Source organism: Gastrolobium bilobum, unplaced genomic scaffold (assembly GCF_033153095.1).
Source record: "Gastrolobium bilobum isolate Gb01-03AN ecotype WA unplaced genomic scaffold, APGP_CSIRO_Gbil_v1 utg49266, whole genome shotgun sequence".
In the NCBI taxonomy this organism is placed as follows: domain Eukaryota; kingdom Viridiplantae; phylum Streptophyta; class Magnoliopsida; order Fabales; family Fabaceae; genus Gastrolobium; species Gastrolobium bilobum.
The window spans coordinates 80140-93482 of NW_026895527.1; the positions used below are offsets into that span (position 1 = coordinate 80140).

Here is a 13343-nt window from a genome sequence, read left to right on the forward strand (position 1 = left end):
CACCAATGTGATGGTTAACTCAACCTTTCCAACAATGGTGATAATCAAACTACCCTAGAGATGTTTCACTCAAACTCTCTCTAAAAATTTCTCAAATACAAAGCATAAAGCTTTGCTCAAACCTCTCAAACAATTTTCTCAAATTTCTAATCTCTCTCTTCACATCCCTAACCTAGCCTCCACGCACAATTAATGAATATATAGAGGAGGTGAGATCTAGAGTTTAGGGTTTTTAGGAAACCCCCCTGTGGACTTGAACTTAGCATTGAAGGAGGAAGTCCAACAATCAGATCCTAAGAGGTATAGGAAATTGGTTGATAAATTGAATTACCTTATTCTCATACATTCAAATATCTCTTTCCTAGTAATTGTAATTAGTTAAATTTTGTTATTTCCCTCGTATTCTCATGGGGTTGCAATGTTATCTTAAGGTATAAAAAAGAAGTCTCATGACTTTGGATGCTTTATAAAGACCATGGCTGTTGTAGATTTGAAAGTTACTTTGACCTAGGTTAAGCTAGGTGTCTTCTATGTTAAAATTCAACATCCGATTATGATGTGTTTCTCGAAAGAAATTTGATCTCTCAAAAGTCAAAAGAATAAGAAATAAAACATGCTTGTAATTTAAAGTGTAGGGTTTAAATACCAAGGAATAGCCCAAACTTCTCGTTAATTATTGTAGGTGTATTATTTCATATTGGGTTAAAGGTTTTTTCACCTAGGAAGGTAAGACGTGACAATCAAGTTGCCCTTCACATTTACCTTAACCTAGTTTTTCATGAAAGGACAATACAAATAGAAGTCAAGTGCCACCCCGTTCAAGAGAAGATCTTACATGGATTTATGCTAGCAACAAGATATGTCAAAATTGGAGAATAGATAACTAACATCTTGCAAAGGTAGTATGGTCAACTATCCTTGTAATTTCAACATGGTATCAAAGGGTGTCATCCCTTTGACTTGTAGGGGTGTTGGCGGGAATTTGATCAATTTTGAAGCAAAAATAATCTGACCAAATTCCTTCGGTTTGATCACTTAATTATTTATTTAGTTTGATTTTTTTTAATTTAATTCAATCCAATTCTATTCGGCTTGGATTGAATCGGTGTTCAATTTTTCAAAAAATTTAAAATTTCAGTTATACAAATCACTAGCTATATCAAAATAAAGTCATTTGACGTTACAACCCAACGAAAAATTCAAGTTTTCAATAAAACAAGTCTTGTAACTCATGAAGAGTTAAAATAAAATAGTTTAATAGACAATAAAAAATTAAGAGGATTACTTATCTCATATAGTAGGAGAGAAATTCTCTTATGTTAAGAGACAAATAAAGTGGGTCCACTAATTTTTAAAAATAAATAAATATTTATACTGTGACCGCAGATAACTTATTTACATTCACTCTCCAAACAACATTATTTTAGAGTAAAGAGATTAAAAAATTATAATGATAAAAGTTATTATAATCTCAAAATAAATTAAAATTATAAAAATACCTTGATTTTTTCTGCGAAACGACTCTCGAAACAAATAATTTACTAAAAACGAACCCTCTTTGAACGACGTCATATTTTAAAAGAAGAAGAAGCACATTTCAATATCACGAAACACCATTTCCCAAAATTTTACCTCAAACATATTTTGCCAATTTTTTTGTTAAAATTTTTTATTTTATAATGCATAATTGTATATTTGTATAAGGGATTGTGTCTCCTGCATTATTCTTCTTTCAAAAACCAGCCGTTACCGCTGCCTCTGGAATTTGCTACTAGGAAGAAGCAACGATGTGGAGCGTTGTGAGCAGAGTTTTCCGTCACAAGAAACTGAACCCTCTCACTATTCGCACCTTCTCCTCACTACCCACTGGTCTCTATGGCTTTCACCATTTAAATACCCCAAAAGGCTTTCAATCATTCGTTGATGATGCCATTCAAAGGTAACCAAATTTCACTTCACAAATAACACCATGCCCTTTTTTTTTTTCAATTAATTTATCCACGGTTGGTTAATCGGAAACTCAACTAATCTGGTTCCATTTCATTTTCTCTATTTCCAGCTATAGTGCTATCGTTTGAACTATTGATTGTTTTTGCCACATGCATTTTTAAATTTCCTGGTTGTTATTAGGATTGATTGCGCAATCTTAAAACATGGGTATTATTATTATGGTATGTCAGGTCTGGAGAACTCATCAGTTACATTTCTACAAGGCCATCGGCTTCTGAAATAATGAAAACAATGGATGAGATTTCTGATACTGTAAGTTTGGATTACTTGTAGTTGTATTGTAGTCATTGACTCTTAACTTAATGCTATTGTACCCAAGAGTTGTTGATTTAATAGTTGCGTTGGGATTTGACTTGCCTAAAAGATAGTAGGTTCAATTCCTGAGAATCGCAGTAACTCCTGAGAGGGTGGAGAGGCTTAAATCCGAAATTGGATTAGTCGGGCCCATTCGGGCTTTAGAAGTATCTATAAAAAAAAATGCTATTGTTTTGCATTTACTTGGAATAACTTGGGTGTTTGATGTGTCAGGTGTGTTCTGTTGTTGACTCTGCTGAATTGTGTAGGCATACTCATCCAGACAGGTTCTTTTTTTTTTAATTGATTCACATTCATGTTTTCTTGTGTAGTTAGTAATTTATGAGTTCTTTCGGTGTTAGAATGGTAATTCTTCTGATGTTAGTTCATTTTATTTTTTGGTGAATCAGGGAATTTGTTGAGGAGGCAGGGAAGGCATCAATGAAAATTAATGAATATATACATGTGAGGTGACCGGTGATTCTCGCTGCTTGTTTTTCTTGTTATTTTTGTTGCCAGTAATTTTTGTAACAAGATCAGGTTTAGCTCCTTGCATTTCCTTTGGCAAACAAGACAAGTTTTTGAACAAGATTGTAGCCTGAGAAGAAGAAAAGATCATATGTTGTTGTTGTTGTATATCTATTAAGAGTTTTGGTATGTGTATGCTTTGGTGTATGTTCATAATGAGTATATTTACGAACAGAAGCGGACTGAGGTAGCAAACTGAATGTTTTTTGTGGAGGCTTCAATGTATATTAACAACTTGGTAGACTATAATTTGGTTACAGGATCTTGGTAAGGAAAAGAAGAGACCTCTGCTTGCTTTTTGGTAGGAGTGAGTTGCTTGATGCTGTAAATTGGAAAAATGAAAAGGGGTCAAGCAGGGGTGCTGACGCTGCCACACTTTAGTTTTCTATTAGGTTTACATTAATATTAACGAGTGTAAACTGTAAACATCATTAATTTTCCCTTTTATTTATGTTGGTCTCATGTTGCATTCCACTCCTCTGTATCGTTTCTCAATAAGTTTAATTAATTGTTACGTCCTTTATTTTGTGTTGAAAGTTAGTCTAGCCACTAATTAAGTTTAGTTCTAGAAAACCTCCCTTGTCTTCCTTTGTTATTTGGAAGAAGAAATAGGAGAATCGTAACTTTTATAATGTGTAAGTTATCTTTTCAGTGTATTTTTTATATTAGGAAATCATCTTTCTTTTAGTTTTCTCTTGTATCATGAAAACTTTATGTGTCTTGTCATTTACTTTCCACTAGAACAAGTCAAGAAATAACAGAAAGAGTGAGAAAAAGAGATAAAATGTGTGTGAGAGAAAGAAAGTACTTGTCTCTGAATTTTGAGGATCTATTCAAAACTAATCTCGCTAATGTGATGAGTCAGTATTTGTAATATAGAGTGAGAGATCAATAATAGATCTGAAGTACGTAACCAACTGTACTGTCTAACAACCTGACAACTCAACAGGTAACTAACTGATGCTGACATAAGCTGAAATCAGCTAACAGTAGTGTAACTAACTACAGCTATACAAATGCCTAGACTCAGAGATACATATGCTGTGTATACTCTCCAAAGCAACCTCGCAAACTCAAGGTGTTTGGAGCAACTGTAAGTGGTCCAAGACCATGAATTTGTCTTGAAGCTCACAAAGCTGAGCGGCTGAAAGTGGCTTGGTGAAGGTATTTGCAAGCTGGTTGTGAGCTGGGACATGACAAACCAGTAAACTCTTAGTCAAAACCTTCTTGCGAACAAAAAAGATATCCAATTTCATGTGATTTGTCCTGGTGTGCGAAACATGACTTGAGAGAGGACCACTGTGCTAAGGTTATCACAATAAATGTCTGGGATCTGACTTGGAAATTATAATGTGCTGATTAGAACTTCCAAGCTGACCATGATTTGAAAGAAAGCATTCGGGTAAAACTTAACCCATGAATATTTGGACTCTTCAATCTTGTCTTATAAGTAAAATGTAGACATTAGATTAACATATGATTAAACCGAAGTTACATAAAAATCTATTCCCAATACAAGCATTTAATATTTCCTCTATTTGCTGTGCAGTATCTGAACACAAATCGTGATCTCTATGATGCGGTGAAGAAAGCTGAGCAAGAATGTCATATACTTTCTAATGAAGCTCAAAGGGGAGTTAGAAACTTACGTATTGACATGGAAAGGGGTGGAATTCATCTTTGCCCTGGTAACCATTTTACTCCTAATGCCATGTATGTTCTCAAAAATAATGTAGGGAGCCTTTTCTCTTTAAAAAAGTTTTTTATATGATGTACTTTTTTTGCAGAGAAATTAGATCAAATAAACATGCTAAATATTGAAATTTCTCAGCTATGTAGAGAGTAAGTATGTTTATAATTGATATTTACGCATTAATTTGACACTTATTTTGCTTGTGGTGAAAAATGAACAATTAGTTTTCAGAGCAAACAGTCTGTTTCTCAAGCTTTATGTTTTTATTTCTACTATGTTTGCCCCCTCTTTTGTCTATTTGTTGGTAAACTGGTACCATATAAAAAGAATGGGTCCTTAAATGTTATATAGAAAATGACAAAAGGATTACATGGTTGAAAAATTTGCGCTCCAGTACTTTAATGTTATGAAATCACATTAACACATCTGCTGGACATTGAAATTCCTCATATATGTTTAGAGTAATTGTATGACCAATAAGCAGTGCAACATCGACAACCAAGAAGACTTTTCACACTATGTGGGGTTGGCTATATGGATTAGCTGATGCCATTGGGCTATATCAAAAACCTATGTTCAGTACAAACATTAATAGCAAGGTCTTTTTTATTGGTTTCTCCCAATGACTCTAACTTTCTCTGGGTAACTTACATTTTATGTTGTCTTTTTTGCATGTCCACTCATCCATCTCAACTCTCTCATATTTGGTACACATCGTTTTGTTTTAGTTGGCACTTCACTGCCAAGCATTTACTCATAGAGCATCGCTAGTCTTATTGCTTTTTGGTAGAATTCTCGTGTAATAGTCACTTTGCTAATTGCTATCACAAAATATGGTTGAATCTGTGTGACATCCCTATCAATCTCCCTACCACTTTGTAAGTGAATCCAGGATACCTATACTGTACAACTTGCGATAAGATATGGTTCCTAATTTCTACATTTATAACATTGCTCCCTTGTGTCTTACTGAACTTGCATTCCATATATCATCAATTAGGACTATATGATCAACATAAAACATACATCAGGCACTGTCTCTTGGGATTTGTGTAGTAAGATTTATAAGGAAGGCACTCAAGGTCGATCATTGTTGAAAACCATTTTTTATAGGAAAATCTTTTGTTACGCATTCATAAGTTTTCACAATGTTGTTGCCCTGGCAGACATACCTTTTATAGCCCAAATATGTGCAATTTGAACTCCATTCTTCTCTACAGCCTTCAAAGGACTCGTCATGGCACCCTATCTTAGGCTTTTTCTAGATCAATGAACACCGTATGTGGTCCTCTTCCCTTCCCCCCACCCTTATATAACTTACCCCAGAAAAAAAAAAAACCCTGCAATAAGTATATTGCCTCCATGGTCGACCTTCCTAACATACTACTAAATTGGTTTTCTAATATGCATATCTCTTGCCTTACTCTACTTTCAATCACTCTTTCCCACAATTTAATAGCGGCTCATGAGCTTGATCGGACTACTAATTGCTAAATTTTGTGTCTCCTTGATTCTTATAAATATATATCAAAGGGGTCCTTCTCCACTCATGTTGCATTTTCTTAGATGTCATTATCTCATTGAATAACTTAGTAAGCCCAGTTATACCTTTCACCGCTAAACACTTCCAGATTTCATTTGGCATATTATTTGGAGGTCCGATTGCTTTATCATTGTCCATTTTCTTTTGGTGCCTCCTTTGAATTATGCATTTGTTAATCCTCTCTAGTGGACAAACTAGTTTATTCTTATTGCATGCCCTTCAATGACATCTTTAGAATAACACCTCCATTTTCCTTGATATCTTGCTCAGATACTGAAACTTTTCCATCTTCATTTTTAATGTTTTTCGTTTTATCTAAATATCTTGCTTCCTCTCTTTTCCATCATCATTTACTCTTGTTTATAAATTCTTTCAAGAGACTGAGATTTTGGTGGTGGGTCAGTTATTGAATGCATAGTGATCTTAAATAATTTGTGAAAGTTTTGAGAATCATTATTTACAGAAAATTTGGTATCTTTTGTCATAAGTTAAATGTTACTTCCTAATAGATCCATTAAAATTATATTTACATGTATTCTTAAAGACAACATGAGTTCCATTATTTAAGAATTTCAAGGATGGGTCATTCATTGATAACATGGTAAATCAATTTAGCTTGAGCAACTCTAAACCCAAACAGTGTCTGTTATGATATGTCAATTCAAATGCCTGTAAAATTTAAAGGATCTATACCATTATTGTTTTTTTTAATTGTTTGCCCTTCCTATCCTTCCATTAGTAATCATTGTTACTCTTACTCGTACTCTGCCAATATTTTTATACTTGGATTTAACTTTATTATGAAACAGTTAAATGTAAAAGAATACGTTATGTATTGATCTGTGTCAGGGAGTTACAATATATAGAGATCCTAATGGGCTTAAGTGTAAGGCCCAAACCTAATCCAAACCTAATCCTATACAGTCAGAATACAGTCAGACTATTTACGGATAAGACAGAATCCAATCATATCTAATCAAATCTAATCATATCATATCTAATATTCTAACACTCCCCCTCAAGCTGGTGCGTATATATTATGAGCACCAAGCTTGTTACAAATGTATTCAACCCGAGGACCTCTAAGAGCTTTAGTGAAAACATCTGCTAGTTGATTAGATGAGTTGACAAAAGCTGTCTTGATTTCTCCTGACTGAATCTTTTCCCGAATGAAGTGACAATCAATCTCTATATGTTTGGTCCTCTCATGAAAAACAGGAGAGGATATATGTAGCGCAGCTTGATTATCACAGATGAGTGTCATGGGTTGTTTCTGTTCACAAAGATGAAGCTCCTGAATCAACTGCTTTAACCAGATCAACTCACAGGTAGTATTTGCCATTGCACGATACTCAGCTTCTGCACTAGATCGGGAAACAACAGGTTGTTTCTTGCTTTTCCATGAGATTAAGTTTCCTCCGAAGAAGACACAATAACCAGAAGTAGAGCGTCTGTCCGAGGGTGATCCTGCCCAATCGGCATCTGAGTAACCACAAATTTCTGTATTTCCCTGATCCGAATACAACAAACCTTTTCCTGGTGCTCCTTTGATGTATCGGAGGATCCTCACAGCAGCATCCCAATGTGAATCACAAGGGGAATCAAGGAACTGACTGGCCGTACTGACAGCGAAAGAAATATCTGGCCTAGTCACAGTAAGATAATTGAGCTTCCCAATCAGCCTTCGATAACGTCCAGGATCAGATAACGGCTCCCCTTGTCTGGGCAATAACTTAACATTAGGATCCATTGGTGTATCAACTGGCTTACACGCCAACATACCAGTCTCTTCTAGGATATCCAAGGCATACTTCCTTTGACAGATAGAAATGCCCTGTCTAGATTGTGCTACCTCAATTCCCAAGAAGTAACGCAGCTTCCCAAGGTCCTTTGTTTGAAATGCACTGAATAAATGTTGTTTTAACTGATGGATTCCGTCTTGATCACTCCCGGTGAGAATGATGTCATCAACATAGACTAACAAATAGATGCACTTATCAGGAGATGTGATCCTATAGAACACAGAGTGATCAACTTTACTGCGAATTAGGCCAAACTCCTGAACAGCAGAACTGAAGCGACTGAACCATGCTCGAGGAGACTGCTTGAGACCATATAAGGATTTTCGAAGACGACACACCTTCCCAGGCTCCCCCTGAGCAACAAAACCAGGTGGTTGCTCCATGTAAACTTCTTCTTGTAAATCACCATGAAGAAAGGCATTTTTGATGTCAAGTTGAAGGAGTGGCCAGTGACGAACAGCAGCAAGGGCAAGAAATAGGCGGACAGACGCCATCTTAGCGACCGGAGAGAATGTATCGCTATAATCAAGGCCGAATATTTGAGTAAAACCCTTTGCAACTAGGCGGGCCTTGAGTCGATCAACATGGCCATCAGGTCCAACTTTCACAGTAAACACCCAGCGACAACCAACTGTAGACTTCTGTGGAGGAGCAGAAACAAGGTCCCAAGTGCCATTGGAATGAAGTGCAGTCATCTCATCAAGCATCGCTTGGCGCCACCCTGGATGGGAAAGTGCTTCACCTGTGGTCTTAGGAATAGAAATAGAAGAAAGACTAGAAACAAAGGTGAGATGAGGTGAAGAAAGACGGTCATAGCTCAAAAAAGTATAAAGAGGATAAGGGTTACGAGTAGTACGAGTACCTTTTCTTTGAGCAATGGGAAGAGCCTCTGGTGAAGGATCCGGAGAGGAAGAAGCAACAGCAGTGGGCGATGAGTCAGCAAGAGTCGAGTCGACAGGAGGCATAGTTTTGCGACGCTGATAGGTAAGAAGTGGACGGTCCTCAGGTATAGAAGCAATAGGTTGCTCATTTGGAATAGAAGCACCTGCAGCTGGCAAAGACAAGTCAAGAAAAGGGACAGGAAGAACATGATCAACCTGTGACAACTGAGATGGAATAGAATTAAAGGGTTGTTGATCAAGAAAAGTGACATCAGCGGAAACTAAGTAACGCTTAAGATCGGGAGAATAACAACGATAACCCTTTTGAAGACGAGAATAACCAAGAAAGATACACTGAAAGGCTTTGGATGTTAACTTATCCTTACCAGGAGTGAGATCATGAACAAAACAAGTACAACCAAAGACATGTGGAGTTAGAGGATAAAGAGGAACATCTGGAAGCAATAGGTTATGAGGAATGTCATTGTTGAGCACAGATGAGGGCATGCGATTGATGAGAAAACAAGAGATGAGTACAGCATCTGCCCAGAAGTGAAGGGGAACCTGCATATGAAGAAGAAGGGTACGTGCAGTTTCAATGAGATGTCTGTTTTTACGTTCAGCCACCCCATTTTGTTGTGGAGTGTGAGGACAAGTAGTTTGATGTAAAGTACCTTGTGTGGCCAAGAAATTAGAAAAATCAATAGAAACATATTCCTTAGCATTATCACTACGTAGAATACGAATAGAAACACCAAATTGAGTATGAATCTCAGTATAAAATTTTTTATAAATGGAAAATAACTCAGAACGATTTTTCATTAAATAGACCCAAGTGCAACGGGAAAAATCATCAATAAAGGTAACGAAATACCGAAAACCTAAAACAGACAAGGTACGACTTGGACCCCAGATATCTGAATGAACAAGAGAAAAAGGGGCATCAGCTCGTTTATTGACTCGATTGGCAAAAGAGGAACGTGTATGCTTCCCTTGTTGACATGACACACAATCTAAAGACTGAAGACCGGATAAAGAGGAACCATTTTCTGCAACTTCGAAAGACTTGGATGACCGAGGCGACTGTGGATAAGTTGTGGAGATTCTGTGAGAGAGAGTGCCACTGAAGGACGAGGCACATCCAGATAGTAAAGCCCCCGTGACTCACGACCCACTCCAATCATTTCCCCCGTACCCGGATCCTGCACAGAAACAGAATGGTTAGAGAAAGTAATGGTGCAAGTGAGGGAGTGGATCAACTTACTAATAGAAATTAAGTTATAAGGGATGCCAGGAATGTAATAAACAGATGTCAAGGCCAAGGTAGAGGTCGGACGAGCTTGTCCAATCCCACGAACTGGGGCTTTGGTTCCATCCGCAAGGGTAAAAGAAGGTAAATGATCAGAATAAGTAAGAGATGTAAAAAGTTCCTTATTACCACAGAGATGATCGGTAGCACCTGAGTCAAATATCCAAGTGCCAAGTGATGTAGAATGAGAAACACAAGCAACAGGATTACCAGTATATGGTTGAGACTGAGGAGAAGCTTTCTTGAGAAGAGTTTGGAGTGCAGCATAGTCCGCAAGTGAGAGAGAAACTGAACCAAATGATGCATTGTCTGACTGAGCTATATTCGCAGCAAGAGAGGTAGAATCCTCCGAGAGATCAGTGGACGCTGCTGCCATTTAAAAACAGAATATAAAAGCCGTAAACGAAGGCAAACGATATCCAATCAAGGAGAACCACGCGTCTAAAGTGAGACCCACAAAGAACCAAGCACAGATCCAGAAAGAGGAGAAGAAGGCGAGAAGTTCTGTCCAAGAACGGCCGGAAAAATCCACCGGAACAGTGCACACGCGCCGGTTGAAGGTGGCGCGTGAGCACCACGCGCAGAGGAGAAGAACGGCGCGTGGAGGCGCGTTGATGACGCGACGGTGGTCGGACCACCACAGAACTGGTCGCCGGGATGAGACGGTCCTGATCGCAGGTAGTCTGGGCTGAAAACTCGCCGGAACAGTGCTCTGGTGGCCGGAACAGTGATGAGCGGCGGTTGTTGGCGGCCGGAAGTGGTTCCGGTGGCCTGAACAGTGACGAGCGGCGGTTGTTGGCGGTGGGAAGTGGTTCTGACAGTTGAAGAAACAAGCCGGAGAGACACACGGCTTAGAGAGAAACTCGCCGGAAGAATGCACGGTAAAGTAGAAGAGAACACCTAAGCAGTGGGCTTAGGGTTTTAGCGGAAGCGGATCCCCAGAGCGAAAAAGCTCTGATACCAAGTTAAATGTAAAAGAATACGTTATGTATTGATCTGTGTCAGGGAGTTACAATATATAGAGATCCTAATGGGCTTAAGTGTAAGGCCCAAACCTAATCCAAACCTAATCCTATACAGTCAGAATACAGTCAGACTATTTACGGATAAGACAGAATCCAATCATATCTAATCAAATCTAATCATATCATATCTAATATTCTAACAGAAACATTTAGAGCCTATTGGCTTCCTTCTCCAGAAAAAAGAAAGAATTGAATTTTACTAGGTGACATCATTGCTGTAAATTGTATTTTACTGGAGTTGATAGTACTTGTGAAATGTTTCCTTTTGTGATTGCAATTCAGTCATTGCTTCATTACTTATACTCCCGAACAGTAAACTATAGCATGTTGGAATTAGGCCTGTTTTTGCTGTGTTCTTGATCTGTTTGCATTTTGTTTGGTTTGGTTAGGTACAATGAAAATATTGTCATGGACCCAGGAACTGTTGACATATATCCTTCATCTCGCATCCCTAAAAATTTACATTATCTTGTTAAGCCTATCTCTCGGTCAGAATCTTTAATAACTACGGATAAATCAGGGTCCAGGGGCACCCTTAAAGAGAAAGGATTTCAAATCACAACAGACCCACAAACTCTTGCTTCTTTGCTACAATTTTCATCGGATGATGAGGTAGTTTCTATTTGATGATTTGGAAGTTTACTCTCATATGTTGATATTCGTACTAAGGATTACTCATGAGTCTTTTAAAGGAGTGTCCAGTAAGTTCAGGTGAACTGGAAAAGCATTTGGAATTACATTTAATCTTCGAAGCAACTTACTATTCTTGACTCTATAGTGCTGATGAATTTTGTTGGTATTCTCAAATGAGCCTAAGCAACAAACTTATAGCTCATTTTTCCATTTTGAATTTAGTTAATTTTGTGTGCTTCTCTCTTATGTATTTTAAGGTTAGGAAAATGGTATATATAAAAGGAAATTCTGTTCCACATGCAAATGTTGATGTTCTCAAGAGGCTCATATCTGCTCGACACGAGCTAGCTCAGGTCTGTATCATCATTAGGCACTCTAACTCTCTTTAAGCTCTCTGTTATGTTTTTGCCATAGCATAAGAGTGTACGTTGTCTCTTTTACTCATTTTATATTAATTTTTGGTGCACATGATATCTAGATCCCTATCATAAATTTCTATAAGAATGTAGCCATGGGAACACATTTGACATTCTGTTTTTTTATTTTTTTTTTGTAGAAAAAGAAATTTATTAAGGAAGGAGAGAAAAGTACAAAGAAAGAGGATAACAAATCCTCTCTAGAAAACATTATTGTCTTGAACCAAATTGTTGTAAATATGGAATATTGTTTCCTTTATTTGTTAGAATAATCAGATTAGTGTTTCCTTATTTTTTTATTATTTAGGTTTATTCTTTTAGGCCCATTAGTCTCTCTATATATATCTTATCGCTTTGTACATGTACTTTTGAGAATCAACAATATTTTTTAGTTTTTCTCCTTTCAACTTGGCATTAGAGCTTTGATCTAGGAGCTTTTTGCTTCCGCAACCATTGCCTCTAGTGCGGATCCTTCTTTATGCCTTATGTATCCAAGTCGCCGCCTTTAGTATGGATCCTCTTTCACAGTTATCGTGTCTCAACCTCTGGCTACCAGTTGCCACCAGAAAATGTTTCCGGTGACTTTTTCGATCAAGAAGACAACTTTTTTATTCATAATTTCTAGATCTACAATTCTACTGCACCTTTGCGTACCAGAACTGCTCTACACAGCGGAAAGTTTCAACTGCTGTTTTTATCTCCAGTTGACCACTTTTCCAACCATTTTTCAGACTAGTCAGTCCCAAGGATCTGACACCATTTGGGTCGTGGGTCTTTGTTTTCCCATAAAGCTTAGATATTTTTTTGGTTCGTTCAGGCTTGCGTTGCTCAGATCTGACATTTTTGTCGCTGTTTGGGGACCTCCAGTAACTCAAGAAAGTTAGCGCTCTAGTTTTTGGATCCTTGTGGATACCTTTAGGAAGAAATCTTATTGTTGCTTTTGTGCTATGACTGGTAAGGACACATATACTCAATATTTTTTGGTTTCCGCACTGATTTTGAAATGTTATGGATTGTTGACTCTGGTGCGACTAATCATATGACTTGACAGCTTGATACATTTATCTATTATCAACCACCACTAGTATTCGTACTATTACTGTCGCTGATGGATCCCAAATACTATTCAAGTTCAACCCTCCTTATATCTAAAACATGTTCTCCTTGTTCCCAAACTCTCTCATAATCTTCTCTCCATTCACAAACTTG

At 37.4% G+C, this 13343-nt stretch overlaps 1 protein-coding gene across 2 annotated transcripts in view; it reads left to right on the forward strand.

The window, feature by feature from the left end:
* The first annotated feature begins 1745 nt into the window (after positions 1 to 1745).
* Positions 1746 to 13343, forward strand: part of LOC133315382 (mitochondrial intermediate peptidase, mitochondrial) — a 49188-nt gene continuing 37590 nt past the window's right edge. For both annotated transcript variants that reach the window (XM_061516989.1, XM_061516997.1), the window contains exons 1-8: positions 1746 to 1939; positions 2181 to 2262; positions 2539 to 2591; positions 2715 to 2769; positions 4382 to 4520; positions 4620 to 4674; positions 11475 to 11697; positions 11976 to 12071. In XM_061516989.1, the coding sequence (XP_061372973.1) occupies positions 1788 to 1939; positions 2181 to 2262; positions 2539 to 2591; positions 2715 to 2769; positions 4382 to 4520; positions 4620 to 4674; positions 11475 to 11697; positions 11976 to 12071 (855 nt within the window). In that variant the 5' untranslated portion in view covers positions 1746 to 1787. The remainder of the gene's footprint in view (positions 1940 to 2180; positions 2263 to 2538; positions 2592 to 2714; positions 2770 to 4381; positions 4521 to 4619; positions 4675 to 11474; positions 11698 to 11975; positions 12072 to 13343) is intronic.